Raw genomic sequence first — 26,668 nt, 5'->3', positions numbered from 1 at the left:
ATTTGTAGAAATGATCAATTTGACACAATCATTTTAGTACGAGAATAATGTTACACAGATCAACTATTATACAAAATATTATATTTATTTAGGAAATGTAAACTAAAGATTGTTTATGTGAAAATTCTTTTTGTAAACAAAGTGCTTTGTAACTATAAATATAGGCACTAATTAAACAATCCATGCAGGCATATTAATAATAATAATAATAATAAATAACATTTATAAAGCGCAAGAGACAAAGGTTTCAAAGCGCTGAATTATATTATATGTCGGATATTTCTTATCTAAAAATGTCAAATCAGAACGCAAGTTTCTTAGTAAGTAGTATTTTACTGGAAAGTTCAAAAGATTAAAAACAATTTTTAGAAAACAAATCGCAAAACCACAAACCTGTGACAACTGGTATACATTTTAACTTATTTAATGTCAACTTTAATTTGTAAACATTAAAAATAAGAATTAGTCATCAGCGTAAATTTTGTGGTATGAACGTGAACATGACTTGGAGTGATGGGTTCAGTGGCGTAACACAGGGGGGAAAATTTCCATGGTTTTTTCCTTGTTTAGCATTCTTAAGGAGGCCTTCAACACTGGGTAGTTTCATTGGGGCTGATCATGCTCTGGGACCCCTGGTACCAAGGGTTTAGACCGGGAGCGCTCATAAACATTATTCCACTGCATGGGTTCCAATCTCATCACGGAATTGCATGTGAAGTGTTCTCAAATGTACAATTTACATAAGAGTAGAGAAAAACATCTGACCAATTAACTTAGTTCCCTCATGCTACTTTGTAATTTTTCATCATTTTTTTGCATGGTCGTGTCAGCAAGTCATAATCAATTTAAAAAAAAAAATCAAAATAGAATTCTAATTTGCATAAAACAAAATTTGCATAATGTAACAGATGTCAAAAGTTTGATTTAAATAAAAAATGCATGCATCTTTTAGGAATTTCCTAACCTGACTTAGCTTGAACAGCACCTGGACAATTTAAATAAGAAAGAATGAAAGAAAAAAATACACAAACATCAGAAAAGAAAGAGTTTAACATACTATGTATGCATGGGTCACCTGACTAGGAACTACACAAATGCTTTTTCTCTAAAGCTTGGTTGCCACTAGGATGCAAGGATGTAAGCGCAACGCAAGTAATTTTATCAATTGCATTGTGATTGGTCAAATTACTTGCATTGGACTTTAGTCCTCATGTTGCAACCAAGTGGAAACTGAGCTTACACAATCATTTGACATATACAAATACATCAATAGGAGAAGGACAGGAAACAAACTACTATTAAATAAATGTTCTATATACAATTGTGCAAAAAGAAAGAACTAGCTTATTATATAGTAATACAATCTAAATATATGTAAATATAAAGTATTGTTTATAATAATATCCTATGATTATTAGGAAGGGGAATTACTACATTTCTACATTCAGACCTTTTGAATTTAGGGCTCCAGCTGATAAAAATGAAAAGAAAAATTGTAACAGTATTGGTTTTGTAATATAAATAGTATTCTTATGTTTTTGCTAATTCCAACAGGAAAAGGTAAATAAAAAGAAACACAATTAGTCACATTTATTTGTTGATGTATTGATAAAAGATCCATATTGGTTAATAATAGGACTTCCGTCCTTTTATGTACAGTATCATTTATTTTCTATTTAAAACTAGATAGCCAACCGTCAGTAAATATGGTAATAAATGAATAATTGTTACATGTTTCTAGTCAACTAATCTAAACTATGGTGTACACTATGATGGTGATCATGATAATCATGATGATGATTATTGTGATCATGATGATGGTGATGATCATGAATATTGTGATCATGATGATGGTGATGATCATGAATATTGTGATCATGATGATGGTGATGATCATGAATATTGTGATCATGATGATGGTGATTATGATGTTGATCATGATGATGGTGATCATGATGATGATAATCATCATGATGATTATGATGATAATGACACTGATCTAATTTCTATAGCAAATAATATTTAGCAGAAATAAATAACAAACACCAGAATATATGTCTATACAAAACAAGCACATACAGAAACTGTAGATAAAATCTAAAATGTATGTAAATTATAAAAAGTACATATTTTATTGGGTCTTGGAAAAGTTTACAAAAGAAAGGCTCAATGCTTGCAAAGTATAATATTGGAAAAACAGAACAAAACAGCTCTCAGAATTTACTCGAAAAGTTGTTTAAAATAGAAAAATTATATTACAAGGTTTGTTTGGTTTGAATATTGGAAAACATTGAAGAATGTTAAAAAGGTTTTAATAAAGGAAAGAATAATGTAGAAGTAAAACTATTAATGTACATCTCTACACACATAAACATAACAAACATATTGCATATGATTTATGTTACGTATGTACATACATATCTATAAGGAAATATAAACTTAATACTAGGCTAGGCTCAAAGGTAATAAGTAGTAAAAAAGAACTGTAAATGATATATAACTAAAGAATATATAGAATATAATAGCATTGTTTTCCAGTTTTCCAGCTCAACAACTTTTAAAAATGTATTAAAATGACTATTGATTTTATTGGCCCAAATAACCACAATGAAATAAATATACTGTTCTATGCAAAACAGACAAATAAGAAGAAACTTTAGAATAAAATTCATTATTTGTTATCGTGTGCTTTGAGCCAAGCCTAGTATACCTGTATTCACATAGGTCATGTCATAGGTCATCAAGTTTGCTACAAACAAGGTCAGGTCTTTGCAAGATCACTGAAAATGCATATTTCTCATTTTTTCATTGGGAAGTGCACAGAAATAAAAGAATAAACAATTCTAATATATTATAGGTAAAAACTGACTATTAACATACCAAAGATACCATATCAATAATTATATAAATTGTATCATTAAAAGAAAATAAACTGTTGAGAAGAATGTATTTTCTATTAAAATGAAATGTAAATCACTTTCCAAACCATAGAATTAATTGAATTCAATATTTTAATTAGAAAATAAAAATAAGTCAACAGTGTATTTTCAACTTGCTAAGACAGAAGAGCTAGAGGACAGTCTTTATGATGTAAATGATAAAGCTATAAATGGAGAAACTAAAAGCTAGGTGGCATTTCAAGCAGATGTTTTAATGCTAAATAAAAATAAAAAGCTGAAACAAACCCAGGTGGACAATATCATTTGAAACATATAGATGCTACACCTGGTACTGTATGCTAATTATCAATCAACAACATTGGTTTTGAAGCACTGTTGGTTAAGGGAGAATAATTCAGAGTGATAGACTAACTACCACCAATTTTTTCAAATGTTTACATCAATATTATGTAAAGCTTAGTTCCCACTTTGACGCAACACGACGACGTGGGCGCAACTCAAGTGAGTTGACCAAACACTAGCGACAGATCAGGTGATCCATCGCATCATTATTTATTGGTCAAATTACTTATTTACGTCCTTGCATTGCATTAAAGTGTGAACCAGCGTAAGGGAGGATAGAGAGCAGTACATAGTGTTGATTTTTTCAATACTGTGCATAATGTCCTTCGCATATGAAATAAATATGGGAATTTCCCATTGGTTATTAATATGGGGATTTCCCATTGGTTATTGCAGTAACAGCAAGCATAGCATCAAATGTACCAAACAATGTTGTCCAAGTGAAAATGAGATAACCAAGACCAAAGTAGCAAAACATGTGAAAGAAAAATAAAGAAATTAAATCAGTCAGATGAAAAAACAAAATACCTTGGCTCTGACTCTTCTCCCGGAAAGCTGTGAAAAAATGAGTGAATGTTTCGACAAACATGAAAACGAATGAATCAGGCAAATAGTCATAACAAAGCATACGTGTATACATACAGTGCCATTTATCAGTAAGGTCTGTCTATAAGCTTGATCAAAGTTATTTTAATATTGTTACTATTATTACAACACCATGTTTAAATAATCTTTGTTGTCTAAATCAGCACATTTCATTTTCATGAAAATTCTATTCCAAAATATTTTTTGGTATGTGTAACAAAACGAATCCTGAAATATTTGTTATTCATTTTCTATACTTAAATTTTTGTTAGAAACGTTTGTTTTGCAATTAAATAATTGCAACGAAATGCAAGGATGTAAGCCCACTATAAGTAAGTTGACCAATCACAACGCGATGGGTTATCATAACTGTCAGTTGTGATTGGTCAAGTCACGTGTGTACAGAAAAAGTATGATAAACCATCATTTAGAATGTTTAAATTTGGGAAAAAAAAAAAGGAAATGCACTTTCTTGTTGACAACATGGTATTGTAACAAATCAACAATGTACACCTACTAGATAGATATATATATACAGTATATTATAGGAAATACACAACATTTTAAAATTTTAAAACATTGAAATTAAGACACATTCAATTAAATGTGCAATTTATCTAAGAACACATTACACAATTATTTTATAAATTCTATTATGTAAGACGATTTAATACAAATATTATTCTTGACAAAAATGACTATGACTATTATTAGCCATTTAGAATTACTATTAAATATATACTGTATTGTATTTAAAAAAAAAGTATAATAAAATAAAAGTATAAACAAATAAATGGCATAGAAAAATGCAGAAATTTAATTGAAATTTTTAAAAAACCCCAATAAACAATAAAAAGAAAATTGCAGTTTTTAGATGGCAAAAATAATGTGCATAATAAATAAAGTTTAATTTTGTTCCTTATTTAGTTCAAATGCGATTCTAAATTATATAAATCAAGACAAATTGAAAAATTCTGCAATAAAAACCATACATAAAGCTCTGTCTACACTATCAAACTAGTTTGACAAAAAAAGTGTGATGTACCCAAATATGGTAGTAATATGCTCAAATATAGTAGTGATATGATATCATCATGTCCATATATGGGCACATCACATTTTTTTGTCGCATAAAGTTTGATAGTGTAGACAGAGCTTAATAGGCTGTAAAATATGAAGATATGATGTTATATATTGAAAATAAAAATATAAAAAAACACAAACTATTACCACAAGAAAAGGTGCAAAAATTATAAGTTGTGTAAACAAAGATAATATATTGGATCAAAACCTAAATGTTGGGATACTGGGAACATACCAGGTTACCATGGTTACTACTATAAACATGTTAAAAGTGTATGAAACCTTAATAATTGCATTTTATCTATAAAAAAAAATTTCTGTACTTTTTGAAAATTTGATCCAAATCTCAATGATATTTATTTTTAATTTAGTCACAAAATACGTTTATCTGCTTATTTTTTTATTAAATTTCCAATTTATGTAAATCTACCAAAACCAAAATTGGCAATACCAGTTGATACAAAAAAAACATCAAATGGGTTAATTAATGTTGAAACAATTTAGCAGGTTATGGCGCTTATTCATTTTGCATATATAATATATTTATGCTTTTAATATTAATAGTAATACTTTTGAGTTTTCTTTTGATACAAATTTTGTAATAGTTTTAAGTATTTAAAAAAAAAATTCAAATCAACCAAAATTAATAGATTATAATTGATAATACAGAATATTTACTTGAAAAAATGAACAAGGAACTAAAAAGATTTGTTTGTTTTATTATCTGACAAAGTTCATCAGAAAACCGCCAGACCGACCTTACCATAAAATTGAAGACTCATTTAGCCATGCATAGATACTAACAGTGCACACACACAATGAATTCAGGGAATAAATAAAAAATAATATTGGATTAAAAACAGCTTTTTGTTCAAATTCCAGAAATTATCAGTTTTTTGATTATAGTATTATTAATAAATCGGTAATTATCCATGATTTTTATATCCATTTCTTAAATAAAAGAACACAAATTACACTGTTTTCAATCTAATAAAATAATTTTTATTTACACATTCTTTCAACTAATCTTTGAATGTAAATAAATAAAAAAAAGTCAGGAGAGAATTGCCCAAAAATTTGGTTATGGCAAAAAATTTGAATACAAACAGAACAAAGATTAAAAAGCCGGAGCGAGAGAAAAAATGTAAATAATGGTTTAGACAATTCCAACTCACCTCCTATCCAATCGCATTAATTACAAACAAAAAATTCTTATAAGAATTGGTCCAAGTTTTAAAAATTATTAACAATATTTAATCAGTTAAAAAATAGTTAAGAGAATTTTAAAAAGATTCTATAAATGCAGACTATTGGTAATTAATGTAATAAAGTAAAAAATAATGTGCATTTTTGTATAATAAAATAAAACTGAAGAGAAATACATTTATTTTAATTATATATCTCTAGATATATCATTTAATTTTAAATGTAACTCTCTAGTATCTTTAAAAACAAGACATTTTTCAAAAATAAAACTGCTAAGCTAGTCTAACAGAAATGCATAGTTTTCGGTGGTGACATTACTTTTTGCAATGGCAGGGTAAAACACTTGAATGCAATCGATCACATGACAGGCATGGATGACATAGGTATTATAGTCTGATAGTACATGCATTTATTGATAATCGAAGGGGTCAATACAACATTGTCAACATGCACAAATCACATTTAACAATCATGTATTTGCTATGAATTCAGACAATAATTAATAAGTAACTTAGGTATACTCACTAGAGAAGTTCTTGGACACCAACATGGTAGTAAGAATGGCTCCCTAAGTTAAAAGAAAAAACATTTTTAGGTCTTTCTTCCAATGTAATTCTCTTTTTCAATTTGTATTTGTTCATTTTCTTCCAGAAAGGTGGGTTTAAATAAAGCTATAAAGGTATTTATATTTGTCCTCAAGCTTAAAAAAGATACTCTGGGTCTGATAGTGCCACTACATAAAATCCATAACAATATTGAGTTAGTTTAAAGCCTTGAATGTAAGTCCATAACCATTGTTTTTGGATGCTTGTAGAAAGAAAATAAAGGTAACCATTCCATTTTAATACACCCTTTTCAAGTAAACAATAATATTTTATGAGAAATATTTGATCTTACCTTTAATTTGCGCCGGGCATTGAACTTCTTCAAACTATCCACGGTTTGCTGTCTGTGAACAGAGGAGGCGACACGCTCACGATTCTGAAATATAGATAAGGAACATTCAATAATTAAAACAATAACTTTAATTTGAATCCAATCAACACATTCTTTCTGTATGATCTGAGTACAACATGCTTTTTCAAGAGCAATACTTAGACAAGACCAAATTTTTCTTCTAATATATTCTCTCTGAGAATCTGTGGGAGAGCATTTGCCAAATTAATTACATCACATTTAGAAATTATCACAGCCAGAAATTCTATCATCATCGCTAAAGTAAATGGTATGCTACGGCATGCGTTTCAAGAGCACATTCTGCTAATTTTGATAACTTCAAACACGTTAAAAAGCTCAAGCATGTTTAATTAATTTGGCTGATATATAAGTGCTCTGGATGACCATTTCAATTAATCAAAGTGCTGCAAACTGAGACACAGCCAATTTGGACAATTGTCAAATATTGGTAACAATGTTTGTTTTAGTAATTCAGTCAGGTTATGGGTCACGAAGGCATTATGTGAGTATAGTGTAGAAGGCTAGGTTTCTTAAGCTCTGTCTACAAAAATGATGATGATGTGCCCATATATGGACATGATGATGTGCCCATATATGGACATGTTGATGTCATATCACCACCATATTTAAGCATGTAAGAGCAAAATTGGGTACAACATTTAAGTTCACTGTGCCAACCTTATTGTAATGTGATCATGATGAATACATGGGGGCATAAAAAGTTGCCTAGCAACAACAGTTGACGTAAAGAGGAAATAAAAAAGTTGAAAAAATTTGAGATAAATTTCCAAAAATTTAGAAATGTATTGTATACATCACTGAACCATAAGCCAGTGAAGGTTTACAGAATTTGGTGAGCTCAATTTCATTTTAAAATATTGTCATTTTTATAATTTGTCTGTTGAGCTTTCAATTGTGTGTACCCTAAAGTTAGGCTGTGCTGTGTGCTGTATACAGTGAGTAACATTTGCATAGATTCATTTTAGGTAACATTTCAAAAAATGAGGTAGCCAACAATTATACATCATTTTTATGTTGACTCTATCAACTTTCTGTACACAGGCCACCTCTAACAAGTTAAAATTGAGAAGTGAATATTATAATAGTTTACTATCTACTGTATATATCATGTATCATAGTTATATACCTACATTGGTAATAGATTTAAAGGAACAAAAAAAACAATGTGATTTATAGAACTGTTGTGAAGTGTTGTTTTTTATGATGTATTCCTTGACCTCATAAAACATTACAATTCAGGAAATAGTATGCATATATTATAGAACTCCAAACATAATGTCCTAAGCTCTGTCTACACTATCAAACTAGATAGACAAAAAAAAGTCTGATGTGCCCAAATATGATAGTGATATTTCCAAATATGGTAGTGATATGACATCATCATGTCCATATATGGGCACAACACATTTTTTGTCACATAAGGTTTGATAGTGTAGACAGAGCTTTTTGAGTTTTCAAAACTTGATGGTACAATATATTTATTCATAAGAAATAAATAAAAACTGCTTACCGCAATCCAGGCATGCTTCAGCGCTTCGGAAGCAGTAATTCTACGACTAGGTTCTATAGTAAGCATTCTGTTTATAAGATCTTTGGCTTCTTGTGTAACCGTGTCCCACTCAGGTGACGGATACTTTAAAAAAAAAAAAGAAATTCTGTAAATAGTATGTGAACATAAAAAAAACCCAAAAAACTTTTAGGAATATAACAATTGGATGTATAAACGTTTTTAGTTAAAATGTAACTAAAATAATAAGATATTCTTTAGAATAATTTCTCAATTATGTTATATATTAACAGCATAAAAAAAAAAAAAAAAAACATTTTTTAATGAGAACTTTTTACATTAACTTATTCTTATACATGTTGGTCATTTATCATTGTTAGGTTAGAAATGTATACACAATTTATTGGAATTAATTAAAAAATTATGCATTGATCACAACAATTTAGAATTATAAATACAGAAAGTAATCAAAAGTACATCATATTTGCCATGTTTGATAATGTTGTAGAGTTTCTGTTGATCTTCATCCCAAAATGGTGGATATCCGACAAGAAGGATGTAGAGGATAACTCCTAAAAAACAAGAACATACGTTACAAAACATTCAACACTCTGGAAAAAAGTTTCAGTTTTATTTTGAACTTTCGCCAATGAGCTATGCTCGACGCAATTATGAGATCATGTTCCAAATATGAGCACTGTTTCAATAATTTGACAGTATGATTTATATTACACTATATATACATTTTGTATTTATAAATAATAATACATTTGATTTTGTATAGAGATTACAAGTCTGAACCTCCGGAAAAAGAAACAATAATGGTGATGAGTAAAATAACAACAACAAAAAACAATACATAATATGTACTTTAAATTTTAATTAAAAATTTCTTCAAAGTGCAAAAAAAAAACCAAAATAAAAACAGACACACAGTGGCCCAAAACTGGTCATATATAAATGAATGAATTTGAAGGTGTTTAAGGGGGTTTTGGTATTTCAGGAAGTTCAGTTTCAGTATAGAAATTAAATTCATCAAAAAAGGCTTGGCTTACCGCAAGCCCACATGTCAACTGGCTTGCCATATGCTTCTTTTCTCAACACTTCTGGGGAGAGGTATCCTGGGGTTCCAGCAAATCCTGAAATAAACATCATTCTCATTTGTTTAGTTTATACAATTAGAAATATGAGCTATAAAATGACATTTATTTGCTTAAGATTTGATATTCTATCTCAATCAGTAAATTCTCATAACTTCATTTAACCTGTTTTTATTTCTCAAATTGAGTAATGGCCGCTAGTACTCACCATACCAGCTAGGTTTATCATTCTCAGCCTCGATAGCAAGTCCAAAGTCGGCCAACTTAACGGCGGCCCCCTTTGCTTTGCTTGCCAGCAGAAGATTCTCTGGCTATAAAAGATAAAAAATAAAAATAAATTTTGTAATCTTAATTTTCTGTTGTTAAAAAAACGGAAACAACTTGATCACAAGAGAGGATTTTCATGAGGTTGTATACAGTATTTATATATGTATATTATATTTTTTTTAAAGACAACAAACAATGATGATGATAATAATTAAAACAGTATAAAACAGTATTACTATATTTAAAATATACACCTAGTACATGAGTCTGTTTTACAAGCAATGGTAATCCACTCCTGGCTTGCTAGGCCTATCAAAACTTCTTGTTTCAGGGTTATTCATTTGTGCCTACTATGTATCTATTGCTTCCTAAAATTTAGCAGACAGGCTTTCCTCTACAAGCACAAGCAGACAAAAATGTAAAACTTTTCTTTTTTAATCTACAGCTCACTATGTCGGTTGGTCGGATGATCGGTCGGTAAACACTAACTTAAATTTGAGCACGCGACTGCAGCCATGTATATGGCCTTGTTGTTGTACTTTCTTGTTTTAACAAAAATTCTAATGGACTCCATTGGAAATATTAATTGGTTAACTTTTTAAATGTTGTTTATTAATGTTTATACCTGTATATTTGCCATTGCTCGTGTTTGTGATCTTTATACTGATGCTGAAAATAAATGTAGCATACCTTCAAGTCGCGATGTATAACACTAGCCTTGTGGCAATGTTCCACACTCTCCATGATCTGCTGAATACAGTGACTTGCATCAGCCTCACTGTAGTACTCTCTTGCTACAATGTCATCAAAAAGTTCTCCACCGGTAACTCTACAAAAACATGTCACATGTTAAGTTTTTCTCAACTTAAAGATGTATTGTCCCCCAAAAACATGAAAAATGAAAATTAATTAAATCAGACTTTAAACATGTTATTTTGTAGTTTTAATAAAGTTAATCACTTCCGTAGAAAAAAAAATGAAAAAAAATAATGTTTTCACTTATAAAATGACAAAATAAATGGTTAAATTTCACCAAAAACCATTGGCTGGCAGCCAATTTGACCATTTTTTGCTTTAAATTACATTTTTTTAGGTAAATACTTTTTTTTTCCGATCAAATTTTTGGTCAAAGTGGATAATTATTATGTGACATTAAAATGGCATATTCAACAAAAAACATTTTTTTTTTAAATTTTCAGGGGGACAATACATCTTTAAGTTTGAAAAGCTTTTGGTAAGAATAACCTGTTAGTTTACTATATAAAGTTCATCAGCTTAAAACTGGGGGTCAATGTACACATCTGGCTTAAAGAACCCAGTACATATTTCAGAAGAATAGGAGATTACCTTGGGGTACTGGTCCATCCAGCCCCTGTCATTGTGGACAAATGAACGGGCGCTGTTTGGTGGCAGCACTCGACATGAAGGGAGTAGAAAGTTGTGGTATGTGTTGTCCAAACTTATGCGCAATTCAGCCCAGTAGGCTGCAAGTCGCAGGTTATTCTCCAATTTATATTTATACCTTTTAAAAGGTTAGTTTATTACTAAATCCTACTTTGCCAAAAATCTAACATTTCAACTTGACCTGTATTATTTATCGCAATTTAATGATCATGTGGTTTGTTACCAATAAACTAACTCCATAAAATTAATCTCAGGTAAAAAAATTGTTTTTGTTTGGTTTTTTTTATTGCACATGTAACTTACTGTTTAATCAGTATTCTACTGTGTATCATTGTATTGTAAATTATGCTGATGAAATAAATAAACATACTACTGTATTTAAAATGTTCATGAAGAATTTATTGAATACTCACAGATCAAAAATGAAGTAGTGAAAGTTACCAACACGGATACTGTAATGTAGACGAACTGTAAGATATAACAAAAAAATGTTGTTAAAAATAAACACAAACAAATGTTTATAAATCACAAAAAAAAGGAGAAAATCACAAAAAAAAAGAAGAAAAAAACAACTCTTCATAATAATGCTAGGGATAATCTGAAAAAAAAAATGGTTTAGTATACTTTGAATCAACTTCTGACATTGAATATGTTACCTACATTGGTTGGTTTGTAGTCATGAAAGTAAACAAGACTTTTATAAAATATGATGGACTTGATGGAGGATCAGGTATGGATTTGAATCAGGATGACTTGAACATTTGGATTGACAGACCTAGAAAAAGGGTCTTTCACACCTTTTCCAGCACAGTTCCAGTCCGGCAAATCAATGTATATCGATGTTTTGTTTTCACGCGGCTAATTTATTTACTTCGTTCGTGGCTAAAAATGATTATCGGCGATGTTTTGGACCCAATATTCCGAAAACTACAAGTCAGATTTTCATAATTCTTTCTTTATTTTAATATTGATACAAAATATTAATAGGCAATGTATGCTATTAACTTCTGATGTTGCATCGTTACCCCTAGGTAATAGGTCTAGGCCTGTAGACCTATAGTATGTGGGCCGGGTCTAGAGAGTTTGTTCCTACCATGGAATATGTACATATACTGTAGTTTAGTTTATGATTATATTTTTGTTCTGTACAGTAGGCCAGACTATATTTACACAAACGTTTACTACTGATTGTTAAACAAAAATAATTGATATAATATTAAATCAGTATATCTGAAGAAAGAACAATGATTTAAAATGTCAAAAAGTCGAGCAGCGTTTTTTTGTACGAAATATTTCTTGTTTTATTTTCAATTTAGGCATATTGCAAAGGATAACATAAAAGATGGCAACAAATATATACACAGACACAGAGTCTTATTGTAAGTCTTTCAGAGGGCTTGTTTTCGTTTTCCTGACATCTGACAGGATTTGAACCATGACCCTGGAGTCAGTACACAAGCACCTTAATCATCAAACGGAAACTCAGCATAAAAGAATACAGAGAGTAGCTTTACTAATTCAAATACAAGGAATGTGTGGCATATAACCTATGCCTTTTATTATACTTGTTTACATTATGTTTTTGTGTTTAAACTATTATGCTTTTGATTACACACCCATCATATTCAATAATCTTTTATTATAAACTTGTTTGCTCTAGTGAACAAATCAAAAAGTTTCACTCACATGCATACCTCTAAAACCGATCATTTTTATTCTTGGTTGTTTTGATAAACAAATCGCCACGACAGTGATAAGGTATATAATGGTGCACACAATGTACTGTATATTTTTGTTGAACTAACTACTACAATTTAATACTTTAAAGGTATGGAGAAATTATTTGAAGAATTTAAGACTGTTACCTGGTCAAGCAAGTTGTATACACCAAGTGATTTGGCTAAGATGAAGAATTCTTTTCCCATAATTGTAAAAATCTCAAGCAGTAAACTTGGGGACAGATTTTACGAGGATTACAGTTCAGGACAAGTAAGACATTATAGTTTCCACTGAATACTATCAAAACAATCAACTTATGCTTGATTCTTTAATTGAATTTACTATAGGCCAGTACCTACAGTTATACCAATTATAAAGTGTTCTTTTTGTACAGGTGTTATATTTACATAGCATCAAAGAGCAGTTGAGATTTTTGGCTTACGATGAAGAAGGCAATGAGTTCAGTATTCCAATCAACTCTGATATTGGCTTGGAAACTGCAGATACTCAAGAAGGTTAGAAGATCTTTGACATTATCATTAGGCTGTCAGCACTTTATACACACTAAAAGTACTTGCTCCGATCCTCTCTTTATATATACCCGACTCTTTCTTCCTCCGACAAATCGTCACCACAGGGATCAGTCCTTCCATGTTGCTGGCCCCCATATGTGGAAGATTCTTTCACAGCATATTTGTGAGGCATAAAATATCATATTCAGTTAAAATGCCACTTTTTTCATAACATTTTATATGTAATATACTGAATAAAAAAATTAATGAAAAAAAAAAATTGAAATTTGTTTGCAATATAAATGGTGTATGTATGTATGGTATCAAATTATTGAGTTAAAGATTTAAACAATTTAAAAATAAAATGTAAAAAGATTTACTTTAAGATTGTATTGGAAATACCAATCTATGTATTAGTAAAAGGTGTGATAAACAAAAAGAAAATAGTGCAAGGACTTAATAAAAATAAATCAATTTTATTTTAAAAACAGACTTGATTCTACATGAACACCTAGAGCTTCCAGTTGAAATAAAATTCAAATTTGATTCTGATCAAAATGAAAGATCACCTGATTTGTTGCTGAGACAGAACAATACAGTTTTAACAATAAAACAGAAGGGCTTGATGAAATACTTAATGGCTGTATGTATGTCACAAGGTAGAATAACAATGTTTTATTTACAATTATTTACAATTTACTACGGAGAGGTGTTTATTTGGGGGGAGGTGTTTATTTTTCTGGGTGTAATATGGTAACATGTATAATCAAATAAATACACCTATAGGTGAACAAATACAACACAATTGATATCAAGAAGCGAAAAAAATAAAATAGAATACAAATTGTATCAAAATGCTTGTTAAATTGTAGATCATGTCAATCAATGAATTCTACAAATACAAATGTGTTGTAATACAATACTGTGTGGATGCATGTGGTGGGACTTTTATTATTTTATTTCAAATGATCTTCTATGGGTGTGTTTATTCAAATAAATACAGTAATAGAATGTATTCTAGTTTGGTTTATAGATGTATTTGTAAAGGCCATCGAGTGTATCCCAGCTGAAAGCAGTAACTTAGGTTTAAGTGTTGCACTGAACATAGGAGATGGTATGGATGATCGTTTAACCTTATTTGAGGAACATGTCCAAGATGTTGTTCAACAAGTCATCGATGAAAAGACATTTAACAGTTATCAAGGAAACCCTGGTAAATTAATCATGTTCAAATGAAAACAAAAAATGTATTGTTTTAATAAAACAGAACTAATTGAATATTTATTTATTATGTTCATTGTCACATTGTACTGTTTGTTTTATTGATGTGTTGGCAATAAACATTTATTTCAAAACTTTCAGATATCATCATAAATGCTCAACTAAGCCTACTTGAGGTTCAAGAAGAAAGCATTGATGATAATTATGAAAATAGCATATACCTCCAGGGGAACCAGTATGAAAGACTGCAAGATGAAGATTATGAAAATTACACTGATGATTTAAAACTGACAAATAGAGATAGATGTGACGATGACGATTCTTATGAAAGAAGAATTCACACTCAGGAGGAAACCAGAACCAATAACAGCGATAATGAAAATTATTATGAAGTTACAAATAATAACAAAATTGAATTGCTAGATGGTTATTGCACGGTAAATCCTAGTAAATATGACCAAACTACATCAAGCTCATCTCAAAATAAGGAAGGTATAGGCAATACATCACTAGGTCTTGATAGTGTTCAAACTACACACCAAGACATTCGTCCAAAGCTTCCACCAAGAAATATGACATCAACAAATACAAAATCTACAACCAAATCTAAAGTAATACAAGAAAAAACACCTCAAGGAGAACACAGAATCAAAGGAAAGCAGGATCTTCCAGATAATCTCTCTGACATGACATGTAATCAGGTCCAAGACTGCTTAAAACTTCTGAAGTTGGACAAACATGTGCGAGATTTTCAGGAAATTGGAATTGACGGAAACCTACTTATGAGTCTTGACCAGAACATAATGAAGACAGAACTTAATTTGAAAGAGTTAGAAATACTCAAATTAGAAATGTTAATTAACAAAAAATGGTTACCTCAAGTTGAATAAATAATGGACAATCATTAATTTTGATAATTCTTCATTAACAAAACAGTTATTAATAACTTTTAATCAATTTATGAAAATAAGTAATAGCAATTTATTGCATAATTAGCTTTTAGGTAAACAACATTAACTCAAAAAGTAAAATTACATCAATAATCTCCAGAAGGAAATAGACGAAAGTCAAGATATTTTTAATGTAAATACTATTGTTCAACCCGATTCAATGATTATTTTAAAACAATAAAAAATAAAACACAACATTTAACTTTAAACTTTTATCGCTTGACAATTCATTACTTAGTATCAAATAAAAAAATGGTTTTTATTTTGTGTTCCTCTTATGCTTTTTATAAAGTCCTTTTACACTTAGGAGCTGGCTCAAATGTGAACATTCAATCAATACTAAGCCAGCCTTAGTCCAAACCTAAATTTGCCAGCTTAGGTGCTGCAACATGATTACAGTGTCTGATTCAACTTGATATCTAAATGCAACTCAACGTTGGCAATTACTTTCAGAATTTTAGAAGATTGTTAGTTTTTTGTTAGTTTATTTTTATACTGGGTGACCTCTTCAGTCAAAGACTGGTCTCCCAGAGGGCCCAGTTGGTGATCAGTGGCTGTGATGTACTAATACACCGGTATAACCCCCTACTCGTCTCGAAAGATGTACTAGGTTCTTTAAAGTACACACAAGCTAGTTGTGTAAACTGGACCTACGGTTTTTTAGTCCTTATCCGAGAAGACTCGTTCTACCACTAAAACCATGGAGTGAGTGAGCCTCGAACCCCTGCCGATGTTATGACTACGTAATTACGGTTCCACTGTCTTAACCGCTCGGCCACTCACTCACTCAAGATTCAAGATGAAAGCACATGTTGTATTTTGCACTAAGGAAATTTAAGAACATTTAAACCAATTACTTCCTTCTATCACATAGGGCGTTCGGACTTTACAATTTACACATGTAATAGACGCATGCGGTGTAAACTTTGACACTGATAGTTAGTTATCAAATGATAACTAAAACAAACACTTATAAATTCAATGATTTCTCTAGCTAGCCATTATTTCAATTTCCTGATAGAAAGTATGGAGATTATAAGTAAAGAGCTAAGAACTGTTAAATGGTCAAGAAAGTGCTATATACCAAGTGAGTTAGCCGAGAAGAAGAAATCTTTTCCGACTTTTGCCAAAATCGCCAACAGTGTACTGAGTGACAGATTCTATGAGGACTATAGTAGAGGCCAAGTAAGACTTTTTTTTAAATACAGTAACTATTTTGTCATTTTACTGATTACAACTTCAATATTTTGCTGAAGTTAATACATAATGCGAAGACTTTAGGAAGCTATATAGTTATTTTTAAGCTAAACATAAATATTTTTCTCTGTTACTGTAGGTATTGTATTTACACAGTGTCAAAGAGCAGTTGAGATTTTTGGCCTATGATAAAAATGGAAATGAGTTCAGTATCCCAATCAACTCTGAAATTAACTTTGTAAATGGAGACATACAAGAAGGTTAGTTAAAAAAAAAAAATCAAATAAATTGTTATGAAATATAATAATCAATCCATCCATGTAGAATGAATAAAACAAACTGTAAAAGTTATACTAAAAATAAGATACAGTTATACAACCGATACTTTTTTTATTTTTAAAACAGAGTCAAGTGTCTTGCTACATGAAGATTTGGAACTTCCACTTAGAGTGAAAGTTAACAGCAACCAACATGCCAGATTACCTGATTTAATGTCACAGAAAAGAAGTCTTACGATCAAACAAAAAGGCTTGATGAAATACTTAATAGGAACATGCATTTCAGAAGGTAGCAATTTTCTAGTTTACGTCACTGATCCATCATTATTTTGCCAGATCATTGCTAAAACAACTAATGCTTGATGAGTCAGTTTTGCACAAATAACATAAAAGTTCTACAAAATTTATTTCAAGATTTTGAATCTTGTTTTTATTACAGATGCTGAACAATTTATTGAGTGTATTCCAACTGAGTGCAGTAACTTAAGTCTACAAGTTCCACTTATGATAGGAGATGGTACCGATGATCGTTTAACTTTATTTGAGGAACATGTCCAAGATGTTGTTCACAGTGTCATCGAAGAAAGTACATTTAACAGTTATCAGGGAAACCCTGGTAAAAATATTATGTTTTACATCCATCAATATATCTAATATAAGTAGATATTATTTTGATAAAATTAAATTTCATGAATGAATATGGGCACTGAATAAATACACGAAATATAAGTTTTTAGTTTACAGTAATAATCACAAATTAACTAGACAAAATATGTTTTTAAATAATCTTCAGATATTATTATCAACGCTCAGCAAAACTTACTGAAGATTGAAGATAGCACAAATGAACCACATGATGACAATAAAGCTTCGAAAATGGTAACAAATCGAGCAAAAGTCAAGACAACAAGTTTTCGATCAAAAAGAAAAGGGAAAAGACATGTAAAGAATTGCTCAGCTAATATAGACAAATCTTGTAATATCATTGGTGAGAGCAGCCAAAGCCTAAAATATGACAATAATCATAGTTATGAAATGAAAATGTACCGGCAAGACCAAAAAAAACACACAAGAACAAAAGATAAAGAAAGAACCATTGATGATGCAGATTATGAAGAGGTTGGTGAAGGCAGTTATAATGATTATTATGAAGAAATAATTGACATCCCCAGTGGAGAAACTGCAGATGACAGAGGTAATGAAGTTCTGGAAAAACCCAATGGAGACAAAGATTTCTATGATGATAAGATTGATAAACCAACTAGTTTAATGCATCAAATTCTTCCAAAGCTTCCACCAAGGAATACACCAGAAGAACACAGAATCAGAACTAATGAGGATCTTCCAGATAATCTCTCTGATATGACATGTAATCAGGTCCAAGACTGCTTAAAACTTCTAAAGTTGGACAAACATGTTAAAAATTTTCAGGAAGTTGGGATTGACGGAGAATTACTTACGAATCTTGACGAGCACATAATGAAGACAGAACTTAATTTGACAAAGTTTGAAATTGTCAAATTAGAATTGTTTATTAAGAAAAAATGGTTGCCACAATTGTAATATGTATGAATGATGATGTTAATTCAAGATTGTATCTTATTGTAACTTTGTCAAATCTTTTTAAAATTAAACATTTATAAATTAAGTAATAATTTATTGGCATATTGTTTAAATTTATAAAGAACAAATATATCTTCTACAAAATACTGTTCTATATATTCTAAATTGGTCAAGAAAAAATTGTTTTCACCTATTTTTTAAATAGAATGCCTTATAAATGTACAGTATTGTTATATACATTGTTATTAATTATTAATATTTATATATGTCTTCTGACTCATTTCCCCGATCCTCTTTGATATATTTCTATATATTGAAAAATGGTTCTATCGTATAATCCTAAACATGAGTATCAACAAGTCAATTCAATGATGCTTGTTGAACAATAAAGAGTAGATTATAATAATACTTCAAAAACTTCCAACATTTGTATGAAGTCCTTGTCTGTATTTTCTTTCTATCATTTATTGTTATTATTATATTTATTATTTTACAAACGTAAAATGTACTAATAAAAACAAACATTTCCTAGTTCTCTACGTCAAATATACTTTGTATTTATTTTATACTTCCATTTCCAAATAAACAGATGTTATTACTTCCTTTTTGTCACATTTTTTTATCCTGTTAAATTCGGTTTAAGTTTAAGTATGATAGTTTCATAGATGCATTCATATCCGCCAAATGCTGATTGCAAACATTTTGATTTGGCTGTAGAAGTCATACCTTACAAACCAGTAAATATACTATTTGACAATTGTCAACATAGTTAGACTCATGTCAATTTGAACGAATGGAGAAGATAAAGAATGAACTTACAACTGTTAAATGGTCAATCAAGTGGTATACACCAAGTGAGTTGGCTAAGAAGAAGAAATCTTTTCCTATAATTGTTAAAATCGCAGACAGTTTACAAGAGGACTACAACACAGGCCAAGTAAGATATAATTTAAAATAACTGCAGTAGTTATCATTCTACTCTAGTTCAGACATTAAGAACCATTAGATTTTAAACTCAATATTAACATCACATGTTTTTAAATTTACTACAGGTAGTATATTTACATAGCGTCAAAGAGGAGCTGAGATTTTTGGCTTACGATGAAGAAGGTAATGAGTTCAGTATCCCAATCAACTCTGATATTAACTTGGTGACTGCAGACATACAAGAAGGTTAGTCAACATTCTATGGAAATCATCATATTATAAAATTTTAAAAAACTAAACCAAGATATTAATACAAATAATCTTTCTATAACAAAACAGAGTCAGAGTCAAGTGTCTTACTTCATAAAGATTTGGAACTCCCACTTAAAGTGAAAGTAAACAGCAACCAACATACCAGATTGCCTGATTTAATGTTAGAGGAAACAAATCTTACAATCAAACAAAAAGATGTGATGAAATACTTAATTGGAACATGCATTTCAGAAGGTAAAATAGTTCAACTCAACTTCAACTATTAATTGTTTCATCATTTCTTTGCCTGATGATACCAAAAACTTAAATCAATACAGATCCAAAACTTAAAATAGTAAATGAAATACTAAATAACATAATTTTACATATTTGATTATTCCTAATGGGGTATGAGTAGGAAACAATGTTCTCCTGACTGTTTAAAAATATTAATTCAAAATATTATATATATTTTTTTTCAGATAGTGGTATAAAAAGGTTAATTGAGTGTATTCCAACTGAGTGCAGTAACTTAAGTTTGCAGGTTCCACTTATGATAGGAGATGGTACCGATGATCGTTTAACTTTATTTGAGGAACATGTCCAAGATGTTGTTCACAGTGTCATCGATGAAAGTACATTTAACAGTTATCAAGTAAACCCTGGTAAATTAAATTAATTTTTAATCATCCATATAAAATTTATAAAAATAAGCAAGTTTTGTTATTTGAACAAAATATAATTAGTTTTTCATTTAAGACCCTCCAAATCCAAGAAGATATATGTCAACATATCAATATAATTTAATTAATTTTCAGATACTGTTGTTAATGGTAAGCCAATCAAGATTGAAAAAAGCTCAAATGAACCACAGGTCAATAAACCCGATACAAAAAATAATCAGGCAAAAGGCAAGAAAAAAAAGTTTCAATTAAAGTATAAAAAGATAAAGAACATCCAAAAGAATCCCAAAAAATGCACCAGCCAAACACAGGATGATGAATGTAATCAAGTTGAAAAGATAGATGGTCGTCCAAAAGGGAAAAAACATGTCAAGAACCTAACATATGAAACAAAAAAGCTTGTAAACAAAAATCATTATGTTGATTATGAAGATGTTTATGTGGGCAGTTACAATGGTCATGATTATGAAGATGTACTTGAAATCCAACATGACTCTAGTAAGGAAGAAGAGGGTAACAGCTATAATGATGGAGATTATGACAACAAAATTTACCTTCGGAAGGACATCACTAGTATAACTAAAGATGTAGATAGTTACAAAGACGATACTGAATATGAAGAGGTTGACATCCAAAAAGATCCAAGAGAAATAATGACAGATGAAGAAGGTAATACTCACATAGAAGATGGTTATGTATATTTAAAAGTAACTGACATCAAAAAAGGCCCAAGGGAAATGACAGATGCAGATGAAGAAGGCAATAATGACACTTACAGAGAAGATGATGGATATGAAGATGTTGATGAAGAAGGCAATAATGACACTTACAGAGAAGATGATGGATATGAAGATGTAACTGACAATTCAGAGGACCCCAGAGAAATAACTGTAGATGAAAATGATAACATCAGTTACAGAAAAAATGATGAATATGAAGATGTTATTGACATTCCAGTGGTTCCCATTGGAATAACTGCAGATGAAGAAGGCAATAATGTCACTTGCAGAGAAGATAATGAATATGAAGATGTTATTGACATTCCAGTGGTTCCCATTGGAATAACTGCAGATGAAGAAGGCAATGACAGTAATAAAGATGATGAATATTTAGAGGTCACTGATGAAGATGATGATGCTTATGATAAGATTGATTATCAACAATTGAATACATCAGAAGAACACAGAATCAGAGAAGAGCAGGAAATTAACAAACCTGATCCATTTTATGTTAATGGCAATGTTCAAAGAACTAAGCAATGTCAGTCTCCTCACCCTGCTCCAAGGAACAAGGCATCAAAAGCCACTGTAGCAAAAGAAAGTATTCTCCAAGAAGAACACAGAATCAGAAGAGAGCAGGAAATTAACAAACCTGATCCATTTTATGTTAATGGCAATGTTCAAAGAACTAAGCAATGTCAGTCTCCTCACCCTCCTCCAAGGAACAAGGCATCAAAATCCACTGTAGCAAAAGAAAGTATGCTTCAAGAAGAACACAGAATCAGAGGTGAGCAGGATCTTCCAGATAATCTCTCTCAAATGACATGTAATCAGGTCCAAGACTGCTTAAAACTTCTAAAGTTGGACAAACATGTGCAAGATTTTCAGGAAGTTGGGATTGACGGAGAAATACTTATCAGTCTTGACGAGCACATAATGAAGACAGAACTTAATTTGACAAAGTTTGAAATGGTCAAATTAGAATTGTTTATTAAGAATAAATGGCTGCCACAATTGTAATATGTATGAATGATGATGTTAATTCAAGATTGTATCTTATTGTAACTTTGTCAAATCTTTTTAAAATTAAACATTTAAAAATTAAGTTTGTTTATTGACCTAAATGTATTGGCATATTGTGTGTATACATTTATAAAAAACAAATATATCTTCTACAAAATATTGTTCTATATATTCTAAATTGGTCAAGAAAAAATTGTTGCCACATATTTTTAGGTTAAGTAGAATGCCTTATAAATGTACAGTATTGTTATATACATTGTTATTAATGATTAATTCTTCTGACTCCTCGATCCTCTTGATATATTTCTATATATTGAAAAATGGTTCTATCGTATAGTCGTATACATTAATATGAAAAACTTAATGATTCTTTTTGAACAAAGAATAGAATATAATAATACTTCAAATATGTGCTTCAGAAAAGATTAAAGTGTCTACATAGACTATCAACATTTGTATGAAGTCCGAGTCTGTATTTTTTATTATTATATTTTTTTGGTTGTAATTTTATTTATTATTTTAGAATGTTTTGGGTATGATACAAAAGTAAAATGTCCTAATAAAAACAAACATTTCCTAGTTCTGTACGTCAAATATATTTTTGCTTATATAATGAAAAAACGTAGTACAAGGAATCATATCGTACATCAAACCACAGATACACTATATTTATATACGTATGTATATGTGTACTTGTTGTATACTCCCACTTCCAACAAACCTATTTTTGTCTCCAAGATCAGATGCTATTACTTCCTTATAGCACATTGTTTTTATCCTGTTAAATTCAGTTTAAGTTTAAGTATGATAGTTTCATGTATGCATTCATATCCGCCAAATGCTGATTGCAAACATTTTGAGTTGGCTGTAGTCAAGTCATACCATACAAACCAGTAAATTTACTATGTGACAATTGATGGGGAAATGGCAATTTGAAATTATGGAGAAGATTAAGAAAGAACTTACAACTGTAAAGTGGTCAATCAAGTGCTATACACCAAGTGAGTTGGCTAAGAAGAAGAAATCTTTTCCTATAGTTGTTAAAATTGCAGACAGCATACAAGGGGACTACTGTACAGGCCAAGTAAGATATAATTTTAAAATAACTGCAGTATTTATCATTTTACTCCAGTATGACTTTATTATCAAATTTCTAAAGTAATATAGACTTCAAAATGAAATTTAGATGATGGCTGCCATCCTCATATCTCAGACATTAAGAACAATTACATTTTAAACTCAATATTAACATCATATGTTTTTAAATTTACAACAGGTATTATATTTACATAACGTCAAAGAGCAGTTGAGATTTTTGGCTTACGATGAAGGCGGAAATGAGTTCAGTATCCCAATCAACTCTGAAATTAACTTTTTGACTGCAGACGACATACAAGAAGGTTAGTCAACATTCTATTGAAATCATCATGTATTATATAATTTCTTTAAAAAAGATACCAGGATGTTAATACTTGTATTTGTATTTTGAAAACAGAGTCAAGTGTCTTGCTACATGAAGATTTGGAACTTCCACTTAGAGTGAAAGTTAACAGCAACCAACATGCTAGATTGCCTGATTTAATGTCACAGAACAGAAATATTACAATCAAACAAAAAGACTTGATGAAATACTTAATGGGAACGTGCATTTCAGAAGGTAACATAGTTTTCTAGTTCAATGGGTGGTCAACCATGGATCTGCTGATTGTCACTCTTGCAGTATATTAGTTTGACTACTTTTTCAAATGCTCCTAAACATTGTATAAACAACTAATTCCTACAACATGAATAAACATGAAAAGGTGATTTCAATCTTTAATATTTTTTAGATAGTGGTATAAAAAAGTTATTTGAGTGTATTCCAACTGAGTGCAGTAACTTAAGTCTGCAGGTTGCACTTATGATAGGAGATGGTACGGATGATCAGTTAACTTTATTTGAGGAACATGTTCAAGATGTTGTTCACAGTGTCATCGATGAAAAAACATTTAATAGTTACCAAGGAAACCCTGGTAAATTACATTAATTTTTAATCATCCATATAAAGTTTTTAAAAATAAACGAGTTTTGTTATATGAACAAAATTTAATAGACTTAGTTTTTCATTTAAGACACTTCAAATCCTAGAAGATATAAGTCAAATTTTCTAATCTATCAATATAAACTTATTTTTCAGATACTATTGTTAATGTTAAGCCAATCGAGATTGAAGAAAACTCAAATGCACCTGATACAAAAATTAATCAGGCAAAAGGCAAGAAAAAAAGGTTTCGATTTAAGTATAAAAAGATAATGAACATCCAAAAGAATCCCAAAAAATGCACCAGCCAAACACAGGATGATGAATGTAATCAAGTTGAAAAGAGAGATGGTCGTCCAAAAGGGAAAAGAAAAAATGTCAAGAAATACACACGTAATTTAGACAAAGGTTCTAATATCATTGGTGAAAAAAGTCAAAACACTGACCATAGTTATGAAAAAGAAATCTACCTTAAAAAAACCCTTTCAGAAAAAAAACATTATGTTGAATATGAAGAGGTTTATGAGGGCAGTTACAAAGGTGTCGATGATTATGAAGATGTGCTTGAAATCCAACATGAGGAAGAAGAGGGTAACAGTTATAATGATGAAGATTATGAGAACAAGATTTACATTCAGAAAGACCTCACTGGTACAACTACAGATGTAGGAGGTGATGATAGTGAATATGAAGACATTGACATCCAAAAAGATCCAAAAGAAAGAAATACACATGAAGAAAGTAATAAGGACACTTACATAGATGATGATGGATATTTAGAGGCAACTGAGATACACAAAGGCAGAAGGAAAATGACTACAAACACGAACAGTGAAAGTGATGGATATGAAGATATAAATGACACCAGTGGAATAACTACAGATGAAGAAGATAACATCAGTTACAGAGAAGATGATGGATATGAAGATGTAACTGATATCCAAAAAGGCCCAAGAGAAATGACTGCAGATGAAGAAGGCAATAATGACACTTACAGAGAAGATGATGGATATGAAGATGTTGATGAAGAAGGCAATAATGACACTTACAGAGAAGATGATGGATATGAAGATGTAATTGACAATTCAGAGGACAACGGTGAAATGACTGCAGATGAAGAAGATAATAATGACACTTGCACAGATGATGATGGATATGAAGATGTTGATGAAGAAGGCAATAATGACACTTGCACAGATGATGATGGATATGAAGATGTTGATGAAGAAGGCAATAACGACACTTACAGAGAAGATGATGGATATGAAGATCTAATTGACAATTCAGAGGACCCCAGTGAAATAACTGCAGATGAAGAAGATAACATCAGTTACAGAGAAGATGATGCATATGAAGATGTTATTGACATTCCAATGGTTCCCATTGATGCAGATGAAGAAGGCAATGGCAGCAATAAAGATGATGAATATTTAGAGGTCACTGACTTTTCAGAGGACAGTCATGAAGATGATGATGCTTATGATTATGATAAGATTGATTATCAACAATTGAATAAAACAAATAAGAGTTCAAAGAAAGACATTCTTCCAAAGCTTCCACCAAGGAATACACCAGAAGAACACAGAATCAGAACTAATGAGGATCTTCCAGATAATCTCTCTGAAATGTCATGTAATCAGGTTCAAGACTGCTTAAAACTTCTAAAGTTGGACAAACACTTGGAAGAATTTCAGAGAATTGGAGTTGACGGAGAATTACTTATGGGTCTTAACCCGAACATAATGAAGACAGAACTTAATTTGACAAAGTTTGAAATACTCAAATTAAAAATGTTTGTTACAGAAAAATGGTTGCCACGTGTTTAACATGTAAATCAATCAGTAATATCTACATTCAAAATGGTCATTAAAATAACAATAATAATTTTATACATTGTTTAGAATTTTAAATGACAAAATATTTCTTTCTTCTTTCTCATATTATTCTTCTACTATATACAGTATGAATATAGCAGGAATATTTCAAGCATATTTCTATAGCTGCTGGCATTTAATGGAGCAGTTTGTCATTTTTTCGAAATTTTATATACATAATGTATCCTATTAATATGCATCTTCAGTTTGAGGATGACTGTTTTCTCATTGACAAGAATTGAAAAACAAAATCACTTCTATCTTATAGTCTCCAACATGTAGTGTGAAAACCTTTAACACAAGGGAACTCAACAATTCTTTTTTAAACCAAAAGGTTACATTAACTTACAATGTTCAG

The 26,668-nt window shown here is 30.4% G+C and overlaps 7 protein-coding genes across 16 annotated transcripts in view; 6 read left to right on the top strand and 1 right to left on the bottom strand.

Annotated features, from left to right (window-relative positions):
• LOC144844250 (calcium/calmodulin-dependent protein kinase type II subunit delta-like) overlaps window positions 1-26,668 on the bottom strand; it is a 127,721-nt gene that overhangs the window by 11,193 nt on the left and 89,860 nt on the right. For 3 of the 9 annotated variants that reach the window (XM_078701069.1, XM_078701066.1, XM_078701072.1), the window contains exons 4-12: window positions 11,786-11,840; window positions 10,659-10,797; window positions 9,910-10,012; window positions 9,657-9,740; window positions 9,079-9,173; window positions 8,605-8,727; window positions 7,014-7,097; window positions 6,642-6,684; window positions 965-985 (exon numbers count right to left, since the gene is read on the bottom strand). In XM_078701069.1, the coding sequence (XP_078557195.1) occupies window positions 965-985; window positions 6,642-6,684; window positions 7,014-7,097; window positions 8,605-8,727; window positions 9,079-9,173; window positions 9,657-9,740; window positions 9,910-10,012; window positions 10,659-10,797; window positions 11,786-11,840 (747 nt within the window). Of the gene's footprint in view, window positions 1-964; window positions 986-1,450; window positions 1,472-3,770; window positions 3,800-6,640; window positions 6,685-7,013; window positions 7,098-8,604; window positions 8,728-9,078; window positions 9,174-9,656; window positions 9,741-9,909; window positions 10,013-10,658; window positions 10,798-11,785; window positions 11,841-26,668 lie in introns of all 9 variants that reach the window. The other 6 variants (XM_078701068.1, XM_078701064.1, XM_078701067.1 and 3 more) reach the window with 6 other exon arrangements.
• The window catches only part of LOC144844254 (uncharacterized), a 60,512-nt gene that overhangs the window by 854 nt on the left and 32,990 nt on the right, over window positions 1-26,668 (top strand). The window lies entirely within an intron of this gene.
• Window positions 7,801-26,668, top strand: part of LOC144844242 (uncharacterized) — a 30,995-nt gene continuing 12,127 nt past the window's right edge. The window contains exon 1 of the mRNA XM_078701048.1: window positions 7,801-7,926. The gene's annotated coding sequence lies outside the window, so the exon portion shown is untranslated. The remainder of the gene's footprint in view (window positions 7,927-26,668) is intronic.
• On the top strand, window positions 7,926-19,157 carry LOC144844255 (uncharacterized). 2 transcript variants are annotated; one of them, XM_078701081.1, is made up of 6 exons: window positions 7,926-8,029; window positions 16,796-16,959; window positions 17,111-17,231; window positions 17,377-17,538; window positions 17,689-17,865; window positions 18,043-19,157. In XM_078701081.1, the coding sequence occupies exons 2-6, from the start codon at window positions 16,801-16,803 to the stop codon at window positions 18,810-18,812; spliced, it is 1,389 nt and encodes a 462-aa protein (XP_078557207.1). In that variant the 5' UTR covers window positions 7,926-8,029; window positions 16,796-16,800; the 3' UTR covers window positions 18,813-19,157. The 2 variants fall into 2 exon arrangements, with proteins under 2 accessions (XP_078557207.1, XP_078557206.1); XM_078701080.1 differs by lacking the exon at window positions 7,926-8,029 and having other exon boundaries at window positions 16,747-16,959.
• Window positions 12,697-15,977, top strand: LOC144844257 (uncharacterized). The gene is made up of 6 exons (XM_078701083.1): window positions 12,697-12,751; window positions 13,201-13,361; window positions 13,486-13,606; window positions 14,095-14,262; window positions 14,637-14,816; window positions 14,966-15,977. The coding sequence occupies exons 1-6, from the start codon at window positions 12,715-12,717 to the stop codon at window positions 15,712-15,714; spliced, it is 1,416 nt and encodes a 471-aa protein (XP_078557209.1). The 5' UTR covers window positions 12,697-12,714; the 3' UTR covers window positions 15,715-15,977.
• On the top strand, window positions 19,524-20,749 carry LOC144844273 (uncharacterized). Its single transcript, XM_078701117.1, has 4 exons — window positions 19,524-19,749; window positions 19,865-19,985; window positions 20,085-20,246; window positions 20,474-20,749. The coding sequence occupies exons 1-4, from the start codon at window positions 19,606-19,608 to the stop codon at window positions 20,668-20,670; spliced, it is 624 nt and encodes a 207-aa protein (XP_078557243.1). The 5' UTR covers window positions 19,524-19,605; the 3' UTR covers window positions 20,671-20,749.
• Window positions 22,888-26,662, top strand: LOC144844233 (uncharacterized). Its single transcript, XM_078701028.1, has 5 exons — window positions 22,888-23,500; window positions 23,693-23,816; window positions 23,912-24,073; window positions 24,246-24,428; window positions 24,593-26,662. Exons 1-5 carry the CDS (start codon window positions 23,333-23,335, stop codon window positions 26,260-26,262), a joined length of 2,307 nt encoding a protein of 768 aa, XP_078557154.1. The 5' UTR covers window positions 22,888-23,332; the 3' UTR covers window positions 26,263-26,662.

The sequence above is a fragment of the Antedon bifida genome, chromosome 6, assembly GCF_963402885.1.
Source record: "Antedon bifida chromosome 6, ecAntBifi1.1, whole genome shotgun sequence".
NCBI classification, from domain to species: Eukaryota; Metazoa; Echinodermata; class Crinoidea; order Comatulida; family Antedonidae; genus Antedon; species Antedon bifida.
The sequence above is the reverse complement of the archived record's forward strand: the minus strand, read 5'-3'. Positions and strand labels throughout refer to the sequence as shown.